Below are 17,009 nucleotides of genomic sequence, written 5' to 3' on the forward strand. Positions count from 1 at the left end.
GATGTATTCCAACTCTATAATTCTAAGACATTTTAAAGACTGGTGACAGCCCAATGAAGTGTACAAACAATATTTATTTATTACATTTATATGCCACTTCTATCTTCCAAGGAGCTTAAGGTGGTTCTCCTCCTCCCCATTTCGTCCTCACAACAGGATGGTTAGGCTAAGAGATGGTCACTGGTCCAAGGTCAACTTCATGACTAAGTGGGGATTTGAACTCTAGTCTCCCAGGTCATAGCCAAACACGCTAACCATTTACAGTTTATGCCTGTCAGAACTGATGTGGTCTTCAATGCTTAACTTTTGTATTAATTTTTGAGGGGTTTATCTATTCCACTGCCAGCACTAACAAAGCATCCTTGAATTTTTGCCAGAAAGGAGAAATGAATCTCTCTCCCAGCAATAACAGGGTTATTCTGCTTTTCATCTCAAGGCAAGTTCTTGACCTTAAGATACAGCTGGAGAAACAAGTAAAAATAACCAACAATGCAGCCATCCTAGCCTTGACTCAGTGGTTCTGGAGGATCCTGAATTTGTTTTTATACATGCCATGCTCTCTAATTTGTCTGCACATTTCGAATGGAAAATAGTTCAAATAGTCATATTTTTGAAGAATTGATTGGCAAGTGCTTGAATCTCTTAAGGGCTGGATTAGAGGGTGAGCTTACCACACAGTGACTTCTTATAAAGGCTCCATATACCACTGAAGAAAGGTTGCATTCAGATGAACAAAGGCAAAAACCAAACAGATCCAAAAGGAGTGCTTGACCCTCCTGCCATGGTTATCCCGGGGAGCATCCCTGATTTATAAGCATTCATCAAAGCTTCTACAAATGATCATAAGAGAGTCCCATATAGGATTGTAGCATATTTTAAAATTAATGAACGCCACAGTGACCACAATAATATGGCTACATTCAATGTTAATGGCCTCATTTCACTGTTTAAAATGATTGCTGCTGTGTTGCCTACAGAATATAAATTAGCCTTCCCCAACCCAGTGCCCTCCAGCTGTTTTAGGCTACAACTCCTAACAACCACTATCAGCATAGGCAGCTCAGGTAAGGCTGATAAAAGTAGGGGTAGGCTGGTTTAAACTTTTATTCTAATACAAATGGGACAAGAGGAGACCTATGGACTCCATGCTCACTTGGTTGCTAACTGCATCTTCTTCAAGGCACAAAGGTCACCAAGGTTGGAGTGCTGGCGGCAGAGATCCTCTACCAGGAACTACCTCTCACATCAGGCACATCCAGCTGGAGCCAATGGAAATTTGGTCTACACCAGGCATGGCCAAACTTGGTCCTCCAGCTGTTTTTGGACTACAACTCCCATCATCCCTAGCTAACAGGAGCAGTGATCAGGGATGATGGGAATTGTAGTCCCAAAACAGCTAGAGGGCCAAAACAGCTGACCATGGCTCTACAGGGTTTTAGGAAGGAGTCTTTCTTAGTCCTACCTAGAAATGCCAGGTGTTGAACCTGGGTCCTTTTGCATAAGAAACTATGTTCTGATTCTCCTCCCCTCTCCATATCAAGCCCACAAATTATTAGATTGTAAACATCTCACACAGAGACCTGACTTCTTACATTATGCAACTTAAGTGGATGAGCAGATTTCAGGCTTACAGAATCTGCTTTTTCCCACTAGAATCCCAAGATCTACCAACCAGAGCCAGATGCAAAAGACATGCAGTTAGAATTAAAGGGCAGGGTGCTTCTGAGCATATTCTAAGCCAATAAATTTGGTTTCACTACCAGAACTGAACTGTCCTCACCACAGTTTCACACAGAACTCCAGTGCTGCACAGGTTTCTTCATTTCAGCAGCCTTATATATAGGTGGAATAAATATTTAAATATTTTTGTTAAAACTCTTTCCCATTGAGGCTATCCATCACCTCATTCTTGCCAAGTTTGGCTTCCAGCAGTCTGAGTTCCCTCCAAAGGCGCACATCTCCATTGTCTTCCGAGACAGACAGATTCCAACAATATTGACTTTACTTGGCCCTATGTCCTTTTACCCTTTTCTTCAGTATTAGTTGTTGGTAGCCTTATAATAGTTTTGCCTTTTAATAATTTTATGTTCCTGCTTTTTCAACAAGGTGTATATTTGTTCTGGTGCCCTTTACATACATATTGTGCATGTTATGCAAAAATAAATAAATATGAGAAACACCCTCTCTTACCAATCTACTACAAATTGACCATCTAGTAGATCCCAGTCTATCCACCCCTTATCTAAAGCTCCATGCAGTTTGATGGTGCTATAGTAGCATTTATATAGTGGCATCATTTATTTAGCTAACAAGCTTTCATATACTTAAAAAAACCCCACAAACCTACTTGCATATTAGAAAACATCAATGAAAGCAGTGCTAGTGATAATAGTAATAATAGCAATAAGGTAAAGATAAAAGGTAAAGGACCCCTGGATGGTTAAAGTCCAGTTAAAGGAGACTCTATGGGATGCGGAGAAGGAGCCAGGAGTCAGCGTTTGTCCAGACAGCTTTCCGGGGCATGACTAAACCGCTTCCATCACACAGTGATGGAAACCATAGCACACAGAAACGTTGTCTACCTTCCCTCCGCAGAATATTTATCTATTGCACTGGCATGCTTTGGAACTGCTAGGTTAGCAGAAGCTAGAACAAAGCAACACGCTCACCCTGTCGCACGCGGATTTGAACTGCCGACCTTCTGATCGGCAAGCCCGAGGCTCAGTGGTTAGACCACAGTGCCACCCGCGTCAGCAACCAGATGCCCATCTGTCATGGACGCTTTAGCTGAGGTTCCTGCCTTGCAGGGGGTTGGACTAAATGACCCTTGGGATCTCTTCCATCTTTAGAATTCTATGATTCTAAGAGCTAATTCTTGAGATTTGCAGGGAAGAGGAGGAGGCTCGGTCGACTGACTGCCTATCTCTGCCCAAACCGCCCTTCCAAAGGCAGCGTCACACGTGGCCGCTCAGCTGAGAGCGCGCAGGCGCAGCTAAGCCTCTTCGCGTTCCCCTTTCAACCCTCGAGTCCCCCAATCAGCAGCAAGTACTCCCGTCGCTGTTCCGAGTCTATTGGGCCACAGGGACGCCATGCAGGGACGGGACCGGGAGCGCGAGCCAATGGGAGGCCCGGCAGGGGGCGGGCCCTCTCTGCACGCCTTCTCCGGGGTCAGGCGGCAAAGGAGGATCGCGGCGATGGCTCCGAGCAAGGAATGCGGGACGGAAGGAACCCTCGGCCGCGGGGTCCGCAAAGGCATCCGGGCTGTGCTGCTCGGGCCGCCTGGGGCGGGGAAGGGGACCCAGGTGAGGGGACCCAGGCGTCCGGGATTCCCAGCCCCTCCCCGAGGGAACTTCCCCAGTTCCCCCGCTCCTGCCCTTTTCTTTCTCCCGTTTGGCTGTGGAGGGTCCAGCAGCCGCGCTGCGTGGTCCCCAGTCGACCCTCTTTGCCCCTTCCTCGCTTCCTCTAAGGAACCCAGGAGTCCGGGATTCCCAGGCTGTGCAGGGACCCCCTTTCCAGCGCAGGACGTTTGCCGGAAACATTTTTATTCCAGCAAGTCCCCCCGCCCCCGAATGAATAGGACTTTGCCGCAAGTTCCTGCTTTGTAGGGCTTTAGTACTACTTTAAACGTAACTGCCGAGTTTTTTTGTTTAGAGTAAAACTGCCATAGCCAGGAGTAGCTGTTGCGTAGGGTGAGATTTATTTATTTAGTGCTTCTCCCCCTCATTAAATCCCCACAACAACCCTATGAGGTGGGTAGGCTAGCCTGGGAGGCAATGGCCGGCTCAAGGTCATCTAGTGAGCTTCATGGCTGAGCAGGGATTTGAAGCCTGGCTCCCAAGGCCTAGTCTGAAACTAACCACTACACAACACATGCCCATACTCTGAAAGAAAGAAAAGTGTGTGTGAAGCTGTGGGGACTTTTTTCTATCCCATGTTGTAGAGGGAGGTTTACTTCCTGTGGAAGATGTGCAGCCTTAGATGTTGCAGCATATGTAAGCCACTGCATTTAAAGCTGGGGTGTCAAAAACAGAAAGTTGTTTGGAGTAGGACTTTATTTGCTGTGTGAATAAACCATCTCTCTCCTTTGCCCCAACTAATCTACGTTCTGCTCTGTTGCAAGGCAAGCAGCTTGCCCTTTGTACAGTGCTGGGTGGGGCACTATCACATGTCTGAAATAATTTCTTGCAAAACTGGCTTTCAGCTGCTTGCCTGTCTAAAAACCATCAGCATTCTTTAGTGTATAAAAACTGTGGGCCTGGGCAAAGTAGCGTGCCCTGAAGGAATGGCTGCCCTGCTGCAAGAAGTGAACAAATTACAAAAGTCTCTTGTGCTCACTCGGAGGAGGTTGTCCTCAGTGTCTGTGTATGCGCTCACTGCTTTGACTTTGCTTCCTCCCTGTCAGGCTCCCTCATATCTGCATTGGATGCCACTTGATTGCACCTGATAGCAGAATTCTTTGCTGTCAGTCGACTGATCCTTGTGTCTCTGTATGAGTCCGTGGTCTGGACTTGCCTCCTTCCAGTCGTTCCCAAAAGGAAAAGGAAAATCCCTGTATGAGTGAAGTGGGCTTCCCAGTTTTAATGCAGGAGGGAGTGTGCTTCAGTTACCAACAATTTAGGAAACATGTTAGCATATCTGTTCAGAGCGGGAGAAGGACTTTCACTCTGATACATTTGAGGGGGATGGAAGTTCAAAGTTTGGAGGAGCAAACTTGTTCTCCCTTATTCCAGAGGGCAGGACTAAAACCAAGGGGTGGAAATTTCAGGGGAAAAGATTTTAACTACACTTTTGGAGAGACGTCCTAAGAGGAATGCTTTGGGAGGTGGCGGTCTCTCCTTCATTGGAGGTATGTAAACAGGTACTGTACATCTGCCAGTCACAAATGAAGTAGTTGCATCCTGCATTGAAAAGCGGTTGGACTAGATTGACCTTCAGAGGTTGTTGGACCACAGCTCCCATCATCCCCAGATAGTTTAGTAGTCGGTGGTCGGAGGTGGTGGGAGTTTGTAGTCCAGCAACATATGGAGACAGCTGAAAAACATTGGACTAGGTAACCTCCTAGGTCTCTACTGGTTCTATGACTCAATCCTAAAATCCAGAATAAATTATCCAGAGCTGTTCTAGGGCCATCTTTGCTTTCCCTTACTTGCTTCTTGGTTCTTACTGGGGTTTCCATTTCTTCTCTCACAGGCTCATCCTGCATCCCTTTCTCACTAGCAATCTCTGACACCACTGAGTCAATCAGTTTATCCCCCAATCAATTCTTATAATCCAGGCTTCCTTCTTCCAACAGGGGAAGGGCCATAGTAGAGCATCTGTGCATGCAGGAGGTCCCAGGTTCAGTCTCCAGTGTCTCTATGTAGGGCTGGGAGAGAACGAAGCTAGATGGACTCAGTGGTCCAGCTTTCGCTGCAGGCTTTAGTGCAAAAAGTACATTCACACACCTGGCACAGTAAAGCTTCTACCGTATTGTAGTGGTCATGTGAACGTATTTTCTATGTACCGGTAATTCAATTATATGCACCAAAATTATTTCCTACAGTTGCTGCTCTGAATTTCCCCCTAAAGTTTCCTTTGTTCTTTCCCGTGCAGGCCCCTCGGCTAGCTGAGGCTTATTGTGTGTGTCACTTGGCGACAGGCGACATGTTGAGAGCTATGGTGGCTTCTGGCTCGCCGCTGGGCAAAAAGCTGAAGCAGACGATGGATGCTGGAAAGCTGGTAGGTACAGAGGGGTCGTTGCCACTGAGCCATTCCCTTTGGCCATATTCTTTAAATAGCTTCTGTGGTTTTGAAAACTGCTCTGTAAATTGAGTATTGGCACCAGCTGATGCTGTAATGATGTTCTTTGGCCTCTGATTTATGTGACGGAGAATTGGAAACGATTTGGAAACGGTGGTGTGCTGAACGTGTCCACGGAGTTTTGGAGTTGAGCACAGAACCTCTGTGGACACGTTCAGCACAGTGCCCGGTGGAGTCGTGTCACACATCGCCCTGGGCATGGATTTTGATTTATGAACTGGTTGCAGGAAGTGAGGCTTGGTGTTCCAATTGCATTGCCTTCTTTTCTTTTTTGTTCAAGTAGTTTTCCTGGCGTTCCTGGCTAAAGAAATTTGAGTGCCTCTTTACCTTTTAAATTTATCATCGTACAGTTTAGATTTCCTGATTGCTGTGATAAAAGCAATCTAGCTTACAAACTAGGAAGAATTGGTGGGAAGCAAATGTTTTCTGTCTTCCTTTCCGTCCATCTCCACCCTTTCCTGGTCATTGTGTGAAATGTTTCATGTCTAAAACCTTAATGAAATGATATTATTTGAAGCAACAAAAAATATTTCAACTAGGAATAGTCTAGTCTAGCCTTTGCTAGCCTGGTGCCCTCCAGATGTTTTGGACCTCTACACCTGTTAGCCCCAGTCAAAACATCAGAAGGGTTCCAGGTTGGCAAATGCACCTCTGTAAATTTCATTTAGCTCATTTAGCTGCTGTTTGACCTTTTACAAATAATACTTTGGATCAAAGTGTACATATTCCAGTTTTATGCCAGCAGCTGAACTGATGAAAGATGCCTTTTTGCCCTCTCTGTTTGCTTTGTAGACATCTTTAGACCAAGACTTGGTGTCTAGGACCACAGTCCAATAGGGCTCACTTAGGACTGTGAGCCCTATTGAATCAAATAGGATTTACTTCTTCGTTGACATGGTTAGGGTTGCATGTGGATGGCTTCTTCTCTTTGCCTGCATTTTGTTGTGTCATAGCTGGTGGCCTTCCAAACAAGACTTTGTTCAGAGTTACAGTTTTAGAGCATGACTGTGATGGATAATGCTTATCTGTTTCGTTCAAGCCACCACTGTGATTATCAGTGGCCTAAGACATCCAAGAGCACTGTGGGCATGGCTGGATATTCTAGATAATGTGTTTTTTTACCTGGAGCCAATAAGCTGCGTTGACTGCACACCACACCCAGGTCTTGAGATGGGAGATAACAGTAGCTTTTTCAGTACTGAGAACTACATCAGAAACTTATATATGTATTTCTGGTGCATAGGAATAAACGGAAATTTAAAATCTGAAGCTTTCATGAAAGTTATAGGTAGGAGGGATCGTAAGGTCACATAGTTCAATCTTTAGCTGGGAGTAGGAACACCAGAGCACTGACCCTTGACACTGACAGTCCTCTTCCACTCCCAGCCACATTCAGGCTGCACAATTTCTGTGTCGTGGTGCACTTTGAATAGAGAGGGCTTGCAATTGTGGGGATGTTGCTTTGGTTCTGTGGCTCCTCTTTTGAAATCAAAGGTGCAATATTGCACTAGCCGTTGCATAAACTGGGATATCCTGAGTGCAACACAAGGTCTTAAAGCTATCCTTTCTGCCTTCTTGTTTTCTGATCCTTTAGTGTGTTTGCACTTCTAGTTTCAAACTTACTTTATAGCCGCAAGGACTTCTTGAAAGAAAAAAATATTGTGGGGAGGGTAAGCATGTTTGACATGCTGGTGACACTGTATCAAGACTTCATTTCTCTCTCTCTCTCTCTCTCTCTCTCTCTCTCTCTCTCTCTCTCCCCCCCCATCCCACTCCAAATTGTAAGGTGAGTGATGAAATGGTGGTGGAGCTGATTGACAAAAACCTGGAGACGCCCTCCTGCAAGAATGGTTTCCTTTTGGATGGGTTTCCTCGCACAGTGCGACAAGCAGAGATGGTACGTGATTCCTGATACCTGCCCTTGGATCTTCTAAGATTGGGAATAAGAGTTTCCAGCAGTGCCACTGCATTAGTCTGTGGCAGCAGAACCAGCCAAGAGTATTGTGGCACTTCAAAGATTTATCATGGCAGAAGGTTGCATGGGCTACAGCCCACTTCATCAGATGAAGTGTTATCCAGAGTTCAGGTGTGTGTAACTGTAAACACTTGAGGATAAAATGAAATGAAAAGCAGAAAAGTACATATGTTATTAATATTGGCCATTAATCAACCAACAAAACAAAACACTTGCTGATAGTGCAGACATCCTGCTCTTGGTTAACACATGCACAGTGGTACCTCTGGATGCGAACGGGATCTGTTCCGGAGCCCCGTTCACATCCTGAGCAGAATGCAACCCATGTCTGCGCATGTGCCGTTTTGAAATTTCTTTGCTCCACCATAGCTGCCTTAAGGTCAGTTATATTAGATGGTAGCTAAATAATTTCTACTCATAGAACTTACTTAAGCTGGTCATGTCCATTAATTTCAACGGGCCTAGCCTGAGTAGGACAAATATTAGATGGAACACAGAGTGTACTGGGAAGGTGAAATGTTCCCCTGCTGGTTTTTGTATATTTCCATTTCCTGATGTCAGGTTTGCATCCGTTTCTTCTTTTCTGTTGAGCTTGGCTGTGTAGAATGCAAAAGAGCATTGCTGCCAGAGGACGACATGTAGCAAACTGGAAGATGAACAAGTGAATGAACCTTTGACATTGGAAGTTACTGTGACTGTGTTGCTAGATTAGAAACAAGGACATTGCTGGCATCTGGGCTTGCCACCAGGTCTGGACCCTGGCAACACTATTGTACAAAGGATATTTATCACAGTGCCTGTGTTAATTGGCTTGTCAATGCCCTGGATGTCTGTGTTATCAGCAACAACTTAATTTTCTGAATGGTCACTGTTAATGACATACTTATCCCTTTCACTTCATTTTGACCTCACTGCTGGCAATGACCACACTCCCTTCCCCAGCAACCATGAGTTACAACTAAGGACAGTGCTTCTGCATCTGATGAAGTGGATTGCAAACTACAGAAGGGAGCTATTTTGTAACGCCCCATAGTAAAGTGGGAGGAGATGGCCGCATAGATGGAGATCATTATTTTGCAATGGCTCAGTCTGGGCTCCATTGCTGAGCTCCAGGCCTGCTGAGGGTCCAGCTGCCTTCATTTTTTATTGTTTCAGAGGCGATTTTTTTAGGCCTGAATCCACTCATTCTGTGCATTTCAAAAGTAGTTCTTCTTTCCATTCTCTTAAAATGCTGCAGCTGGATGAGCTCATGGAAAAGAGAAAAGAGAAACTAGATTCTGTCATTGAATTCAGTGTTGCTGACTCCTTACTTATCCGGAGAATCACTGGACGGTAACTGCCACTTCCTTTGGGGAATTGGGGTGGGGGTGGGGAGGGGAGTTTCCATATGCTGAGCCACTCAGAAAAGCTAGGTGCTGCATGTTACAACCTTTATAAAACAAAACTAGGAGTGCAGCGTTGTGCAATGTGTGGGGAGCAGATAGCTCTTGCTTGCAGTGCTAATGAGAATTACAAGGAAACCCTTTGTTGAAAAAGTACATGTGTTCTGTTCACTCCCCCCATTAAAGTTTATGTTTTTGTTCTGTATATTCTACAGCAGGGGTCACCAACCTTTTAAGCCTGTGGGAACATTGGTGTTTTTGAGTGAGTGCCATGGGTACAATCTCTTCTGGCCACTTATCTCTCCCCTCCTGTAAATCTTAAACAAACACACACACACACACACACACACACACACACACACACACCACAAGAGACAGAAAGAGAGAAAGTGTGCTTTTCCAAGGGAGCTGGTTAAAAGTTGGATCCAGTAGAAAACCTGAGCGTTGAAAAACACATAAAGCTGAAAGAGGAAGTGGGATAGAGTGTCAATCCTCCAGCTTCCTCCTTCCGCTCCATGTACAACCTCCACTAGCCTTGCTTTCAATCTCATAACGGAAGAGGCAGTAACACCTTTGCACCCATGGGCATCGCACTGGCAAGTCCTGTTCTGGAGAACAGGTCCCAGGGCACTGTCTGAGGGCACATGATGCATTCTGCAGTGTTGTTTTCTGAAGCTGATGGGAGCAGGATTCCCACCAACATCTGGAGTACCACAGGTTCCCTACCTCTGCTGTGGTGTCTCCCCACCCCACCCCATTTAAAACTTATTTCGTAGCTATACATTGAACCTAAGAGGGTTTTAAATATGGTTAGTCTGGATGGAGGAATCCTGTGTTGTCATCTTGTGTTCTCTGATGGAAGAAAGGTGTTTTTAATTAAAAAAACCAGTGGTCTCAATCCAAGGACTGACCACCTGTTTAGATTCACTGATGCTGCAGCATCAGCCCTAATGCCTGATCCAAATGCTTGTAGTCCTAGTTCTGAAGAAAATTCTCCTCCATAACTCCTCCCCTTGACCGGCTCTGAAATGCACTCGACTGACTGCTGTGGTCTCTTTCAGGCTCATCCATCCAGCAAGTGGCCGCTCATACCATGAAGAATTCAATCCTCCTAAGGTCCACATGAAGGATGATGTATGTAACCTTCCCATTTTGATTTTCCCTTTTGGGGCTCCATTCAATATGCCTTTGATTGTTCTGTGATGCCTTCAGGAGGCTGGATAGACTTATTTAATTTATTTTAATTTAATACTGTAATTTTTAAAAATGGTCTTGCTGTGGCTTCAGTCTGCAGTTAAGTCTGGACTGGGTCATTCATTCAGAACCAAAACTGAATTCCCAATTGACTTGATGGATATTGCTTTTAGACTTGGGATCCTCTGATAATTTTGCAGTTTAATCGAATCAGAAGTGCAGATCTGAACATATCTCTAGCTTCTGCAGAATTGTTGGGCTGATTGGGAGGGGTTATCCAAAGCAGAACCTGTGGGACTGTTTCACTCACCAGAGCCTGGCCAGTGTCTTGCAGCGGTGGGGGCACGTATTTGACTCCTGCCTTACTGGCTGTGAAAGACTGCTTGAAACTGTGTAGGCAACATCTCAGGATCCAAAGGAAACACTGAAATAATATTTCCACTGGTTGAGGGAGTGGAATAGCTTCTGGTCCCTTCCAATGGTTAGCAGCACCAAAATAAATTAAACAAAATACCTCAAAACAAATTCTGCAAAATGAGAGGACAGAATTCTGCTGCCCCCCCCCCCCTTTAATGCAAAGTGCCCTAGGCAGAGTTTGCATCCCAGCATTCTCTGCCACAGTACAAGGAATCATGGGGGGCACCTCCTAAATTGGACAGTTTAGGTGCTTGGAACACCAGATATCTTGGGCTGGCTCTGATGGAAACTGCAATAGCACCTGAGATTTCCTGGGAGTCATCAAGCTAGTAGCATCAGGTTTTAAACTTGCTAAGGCTTTTTACAGCTCTCGCGTCTTGCAGTATCCTGAAGTTTTGGTCCTTTTGGCCTGCTATGATGATGCATCTCCACCTCAAGGTAGCTCACATAGTTCCCCTCCAAATGTTTTTGGCTCCCCCAGCCAGCATGGCCAGTGTTCAGAGGTGATGCGGGTGTTGTTGTCCAAATCACTAGCTGCCCCTGCTTTTATGTCTTGCTCTTGGTTAGGTCACCGGGGAGCCCTTGATACGCCGGTCAGATGACAACGAAGGAGCTTTGAAGACGCGTCTGCAGGCTTACCACACCCAGACGTCGCCGCTGGTTAACTACTATAGCAGGCGTGGGATCCATACGGCTGTGGATGCTTCCCAGTCCCCTGATGTGGTTTTTGCCAGCATCCTGGCAGCTTTCTCAAAAGCAACATGTAAAGACCTGGTTATGTTTGTTTAAGGCTCTCCTGTCTGATGTTTCCTTCTCCTTTCCTGTCTTCTGGGGTCTGCAAGAGCAAGCTCTGTAGGAGAGGTGCCAAGTTGCAAGGGAGGAAGGCTGTTTATATACTGTCCATTAAACGGAAATGCCGCGCTTTCTCCGATTTGTATGCATATATTTTTTGAAGAGCTTGTGGGCTGTGTGCAGGTGGCCTGCAGGGGGCGCAGCGGCTTCACGCTCCGCTTTCTGGAACCTGGGAACTAGGCTGCTGCGCCTGTTCAGTCAAAAGTGAAAGCGCTCTGCTACTCATCTTAGCGACAGGGTTAAACTGGAAAATTGCTGCCGCTTCTCCTGTTCCGCCTACATGTCGGGTGGCCTGGTGCGATGTTGTAGGAGTTCTGAAGGTCACAAACTAGCAGCTGTGGGCGGGAAGCAAAGTTGCTGGCTGGCCTTGTCCTGAGTCCTTGGCTCTAAAACTGCAGGAAATTAAATGCCATGTCAGCTTAAAGAGGGGGTGTGCAAAAGCAGCACAGATGTGTGCACCTGTGTGAAGAGACATGGGCACATCCTGTTCTTCCATGGGCCAAGCGGAAACTCTACAACCAGCACATCACTCGAAGTGCGGTGCATATCCCATACTTCTACAACTTCATGATGAAAGCCTGAAATAGGAAGCGCATATGTGGAAGCATCTACTCTGCATAACTTCTTCATAACTTTTGTGTGTGTGCTTGTGGCTTAGTATATTAATGTACAAGCCATAACTTGCATAAGATGGCAAAATGAGGACTGGTTTGACAAGGTGAGAATGCAGACGGAGGGTTCCTAGGCTTTGTGCTGAATTGTGCCACTGTGGGGCAAAGGTGCAAGACAATCAACACTCCCTCCCATTTACCTTCCTCTGGCAGGTTAGCGGTGGCGCCAGAATGTGGGCCAGATTGTATTTGTGGTGAAGAAACTGAAAACCCACTTAACAATGGTCTGGCAGAGCCTGGATGCTGTTGCCCTGTATTACTGGCACACTTAATTTATTCATGAGAATTGACTTTGTATTCCGCTAAGGCAGCCTTTTTCAACCTGGTGCCCTCCAGATGGTGTGGACTGCAACTCTCAGCATGGCTGGAACTGATGCGAGTTGTACTCCAAAATAACATGGAGGCAGGGGGCACCAGGCTGGGGAAGGCTGCCTGGGAGTGACCCTGTTCTTGCCTCTCAGTGAGGTGATATGGAAATGGAGCCCCTGCTCTCCTCTTTGCAATCTTGCTTTGAAGCAGCCTCGTTGTTCTCATTCAGACTTGACCTGCCTTTGTGATATCCTTGAGATGCACTTGAGTTTTCTTGAGATGAGCGGCAATGTTGCTGGCGTGCAGAGGGTGGGGTGGGGGAACTCTTCATAATGTGCTTCCATCTGCGGGGCTCATCATGCCAGCTTACAGCTATGTTGCTCGCCTTCACCTGGCTCTTGTGGCTGCCGGGGTCTTTTCCTGTGTTTTGCTGCAACACAATAAAGGTGCAAATTCTAGCATGTGTGGATGTTGCTGCCTACCTCTGGGGTCACATTTATATCTGCCAGTTAGCCTCACAACCTTCCAGCTCTCTTGTCCTTGTGTATGTGTAGCTGACTTGATAGATCAGGGACTGTAAAGTATAGAGTGCCCTTGGCGGGTGGGTGTGGGGGGAGGGAAGTCATTGTGCCTGTCCACTGACCTGTGTCCTTGTCTTTTTCCACTTCTCTCTTTTTATCCTTCCTTTAATTGTTCTTACATTGTTCTTAAATGCATTTTTGCTCCCAAATGACTCTTCTGAAAGACCTGTGCTCCTCTTTTGATTAAATAGGCTGAAATAGTATTTTGCTGTGCAAGAAACGCAGCAGTGAGAAGAACACTTTAACCCATTGAACTGCAGAGTATATTGAGAGGCATTTTGCAGCTTTGAAAAAAGAAAATTCACAATGGAAATTATGTAGTTTAGTTGAAAATATTTGCTTGTTTGATGGCCTGATAACAGCCCTGAAATCTAAATTGCCTCGTCTCACTATATTATCTGAAGGCATTGGGGAGACATACCATTCTCACCCCTCAAAATGTTTTGTTTTGTTTTTGTAAAGTTTTTCTCAGAACTGATGTTTGATGGTATTTTCTCATGGGATTCAAAAGAATGGGACTTGATTACACCTTCTCAAAATGGTGATTTATTGAAAAGAGAATCTCTTTCCAAGAGGAGGCCCATTTCACAGAATTTGTGATTTTAAAAAGACCCATTCATCCCATGGGGTTGCAGCCCTTTCCCATTTGCAACCAATTTATGGCTGCTCTTGCCTTAATCTCTTATTCAAACAGAGAACTCTACTCAGGTGCTTAGGTTTCTGGGGGCACAGATTGCGTGGCTTTGCTTGGAGACGGATGCAACTGAATCAAGCTTGCAAATCACCTGGTCCAAGGCTTGCTTTTGTTGCCGTCTCTGAGACACTGATGGTGCCTTGTTAGTTTAAGATTATGAACAATCCCTTGAGCGTAAGCAGCTTTGGTCTGTACACTGGGAATCCTTTGAGGCTTTCTAAAGGAAGGCCGTTATAATCTAATAGTGAAGGGAGAGCTAGTTTTCCTGTAGGGGATGGAGGTTTTATTAAGAGAGCCTAAGAACAAGAACTTCCCAACAAGGACAGGCCAGTCCATTTAGCTCCATTGCAGCTGCCAGTCCGTTCGCCACCCACCATCATCCTTATTGCTCTTTTGTTTTTAATTTGCATTGCAAGCTACCCTGGGTTAAATATTATGAAGGGCAATACACAAGTGTGTTAAATACCCCAAGCCTCCGCCCCTTGATTTCTTATCATCCCCTCTCTGTCTGCCATAAAGAAGTATTCCTTTTGAGTTCTTAAGGACCATTTCTCTTTTTTTTATATTTTGTCTTCATTTCAGCCGCATGAATCCAGGAGGTGGACGAGACAGGACAGAACACCATCGAATACTGCATGTTCGTCACCCTCACCCTTTTGCCCTCAAGCCAAGGGGGCAAAGGAAGGGCGGGCAAGGAAAGGGGCAGGAAGCACAAGGGGTAACTTGACAGGAATTTTGTTTTAAGAAAGTCAAACCAGAATTTAGGGAGGAAAATGTGTACTGTATTGTGTTGAAATGGGCTTGTAAAGGCTGGATATCACCATAGCTCTGACTCTAGACAGTTGCATTGTAAAAATTTAACTTGGCAGGGAGGGGAAGCTATCTTGGACCCAGTTGTTTTTCCCTGGATGGTCCCAGTGATTTAGGAAGTTCATTGGAGGCACAGCGCAGAAATTAGCAGACTATGCACTGCAAGAAATCCGCTCAAAGGCTTCTCTAAGCCCAGGAGTTCCAGCTGTGCACAAGTCCTTGTTTCTGCTGCGCCTTTTCTCCACGTAGCCTCCATTTGGGGTGGACAATTTTGGCCTTAGGTATAACGGCTCTTTCAATCACTACGCTGCAGAGATGCCGCATAATTCCTGCATCAGCAATTGGCATCTGAAGTCATCACCTTCTGGATGGGGCAGTGCTGCCTGCTTTACTGTTCAGAGTAGTATTCACTTAAATATTGAAAGATCAGAACCAAGAACACTCCCCCTGCCCTCAAACAACTGCAGTTTCCAGTTCTTTTACTTGCCATCCTTTTAGGGCCCACCTGCTGCTTCAATAAAATGGCTGTCACTTTTGTACCTGAACAATTTTGTCCCTTGATTTTGGGTGTGGGGAACTGTGGGAGGCTGGTTGCAGCAATAGGCTCAAGTTCTTTGTGACGTGTTTCTCTTGCAAAGTCTCAGGTCCTGCACAGCCTTCAGGGAAGATTTAAACCCCGATAGCAACCTGAACCCTGAAGAGAGAAACCAGAAGGATAAACCACAGCCAGCTGTGTTCTAAGTGGGGTGTGGGGCAGGAAAGGAAGTAATGATACTTCAAAGAGAAAATTTAACTTGGGGCTTGCAGATAGCAAGGTCTGTGATCTTAGCTGTGGACAGGACAGGACTTGTCAAGCGTCCACATGTTTGTCTGTGTTTCGCTTTCAGTGGTGGAGGTATTGCTGTTCTGAATAGCGGTGGCTGTGGAACGCCAGCCGGGGAGAGCGCTGTTGCACACAGGTCCTACTTGTGGGCTTCCCAAAGGCATCTGGTTGGCCACTGTGAGAAAAGAATGCTGGACACTTGCAGCACACTTGCAGAAAGGAAAACCTCAGCCCATTGAGGCTAGGAGTTGGGCTCTTCCCCACCTGACAGCTTTATCAATGGGATATTATTTATACTTTTTATAAAGTCTCCCTAAGCTCAACCTCATCTATGTTCATTCTACTGGAGTAGGGTGCTAAAAATTTACAAACAGTGATTTTTAATTGAATAATCAACTGCCTATTAATTTAAATAAATGGATTATCAATACATAAATTTAGATCTCTTTTTGAGATACTGAAGGATGTTCAAGCAACCAAGATTTCGTATTAATTTTTTTTTGTTAGATTACATTTCTTACCATGATGCATCTCCCCCTCCTATACTTTTAGCAGGAAGCCATCAGGACAAAATTTTAAGCAAGTAAAGCTTTCCCCAACACATCCATCCCCATACAAGGAAAAGCTCCGTTCAGGTTGGCCCATGGAGTGTCTGGATTTGTGGTTCAAGAAGAGAAATGGCCTATGCATTGCATTAAACGTCCATATTGATTTTTATTTGTATTTCTGCCTGTATCTCTTTTATAAAATGCAATATATAAGAAATAAAGGAAGCAATACAAATACAATTAAAAACCACATGACATTTAGCACAGTATATTACACTTGCTAAAACAATCTGTCAAGACCCTCAGCGATGTTCAGATGGTCTGTGGGGAAAAGGTTTGGGAACAACTGCACTAAACACCTTCCAGAAGTATTGCAAGACCTCCATTTGGAGTAGACCTTCAGGGCTCAGCTTACACTGGAAAAGGGTGGGGATTTTCTTACTGAAATAGGTGAAAACTTATTTCTGGCTTTTTGCTGCCCGCTCAGAACCCAAAGGGTTGGGTTTGGTAGTGCAAGAAGCAATATTTTCCCAAATATCCCCTTGTATATGTATCTGTCCCAGTCACAAGGTTGCTTCCATGCAGATTTCTCTGGAACTCATGTGGTTTATTCATTATTACAGAAAGTCCCCCACTGGGCTGGGGGCTGCAAGTCTGTAACCTGAGGCTGGAGACTGAAGCTGAATGGTAGAACACACTTGAAGATCTTTATGCAAATTTGATTCCATGTATCTATTAGGTGTCCAGCTCTTACGAGTTCTAGTGAAAAAACAAGTGATGTTTGAACAGATAAACAGGGAGCTGCTGGTTCAGACCCTCAACCAGGAAAGTAGATGCAAACTCCTAGGGTTCACCTTGTAGTTCCCAGAGACAGAGAGAAATGCACCTTCTGTCATGGCATCTCAAGAACAATAGGTCCCCAGTTCTTTGGTTCCTGCTGGTGTTTCCTGTGCA

At 45.4% G+C, this 17,009-nt stretch overlaps 1 protein-coding gene across 2 annotated transcripts; it reads left to right on the plus strand.

Moving 5' to 3' along the window:
* Positions 1-3,141: 3,141 nt before the first annotated feature.
* AK2 (adenylate kinase 2) lies at positions 3,142-15,232 on the plus strand. Of its 2 annotated transcripts, XM_081018121.1 has the most exons (7): positions 3,143-3,302; positions 5,593-5,718; positions 7,586-7,696; positions 9,012-9,106; positions 10,218-10,290; positions 11,335-11,530; positions 14,457-15,232. In XM_081018121.1, exons 1-7 carry the CDS (start codon positions 3,195-3,197, stop codon positions 14,462-14,464), a joined length of 717 nt encoding a protein of 238 aa, XP_080874247.1. In that variant the 5' UTR covers positions 3,143-3,194; the 3' UTR covers positions 14,465-15,232. The 2 variants fall into 2 exon arrangements, with proteins under 2 accessions (XP_080874246.1, XP_080874247.1); XM_081018120.1 differs by lacking the exon at positions 14,457-15,232 and having other exon boundaries at positions 3,142-3,302; positions 11,335-11,698.
* Positions 15,233-17,009: the final 1,777 nt, after the last annotated feature.

This window comes from Podarcis pityusensis, assembly GCF_964106645.2.
Source record: "Podarcis pityusensis genome assembly, chromosome: 8".
NCBI classification, from domain to species: Eukaryota; Metazoa; Chordata; class Lepidosauria; order Squamata; family Lacertidae; genus Podarcis; species Podarcis pityusensis.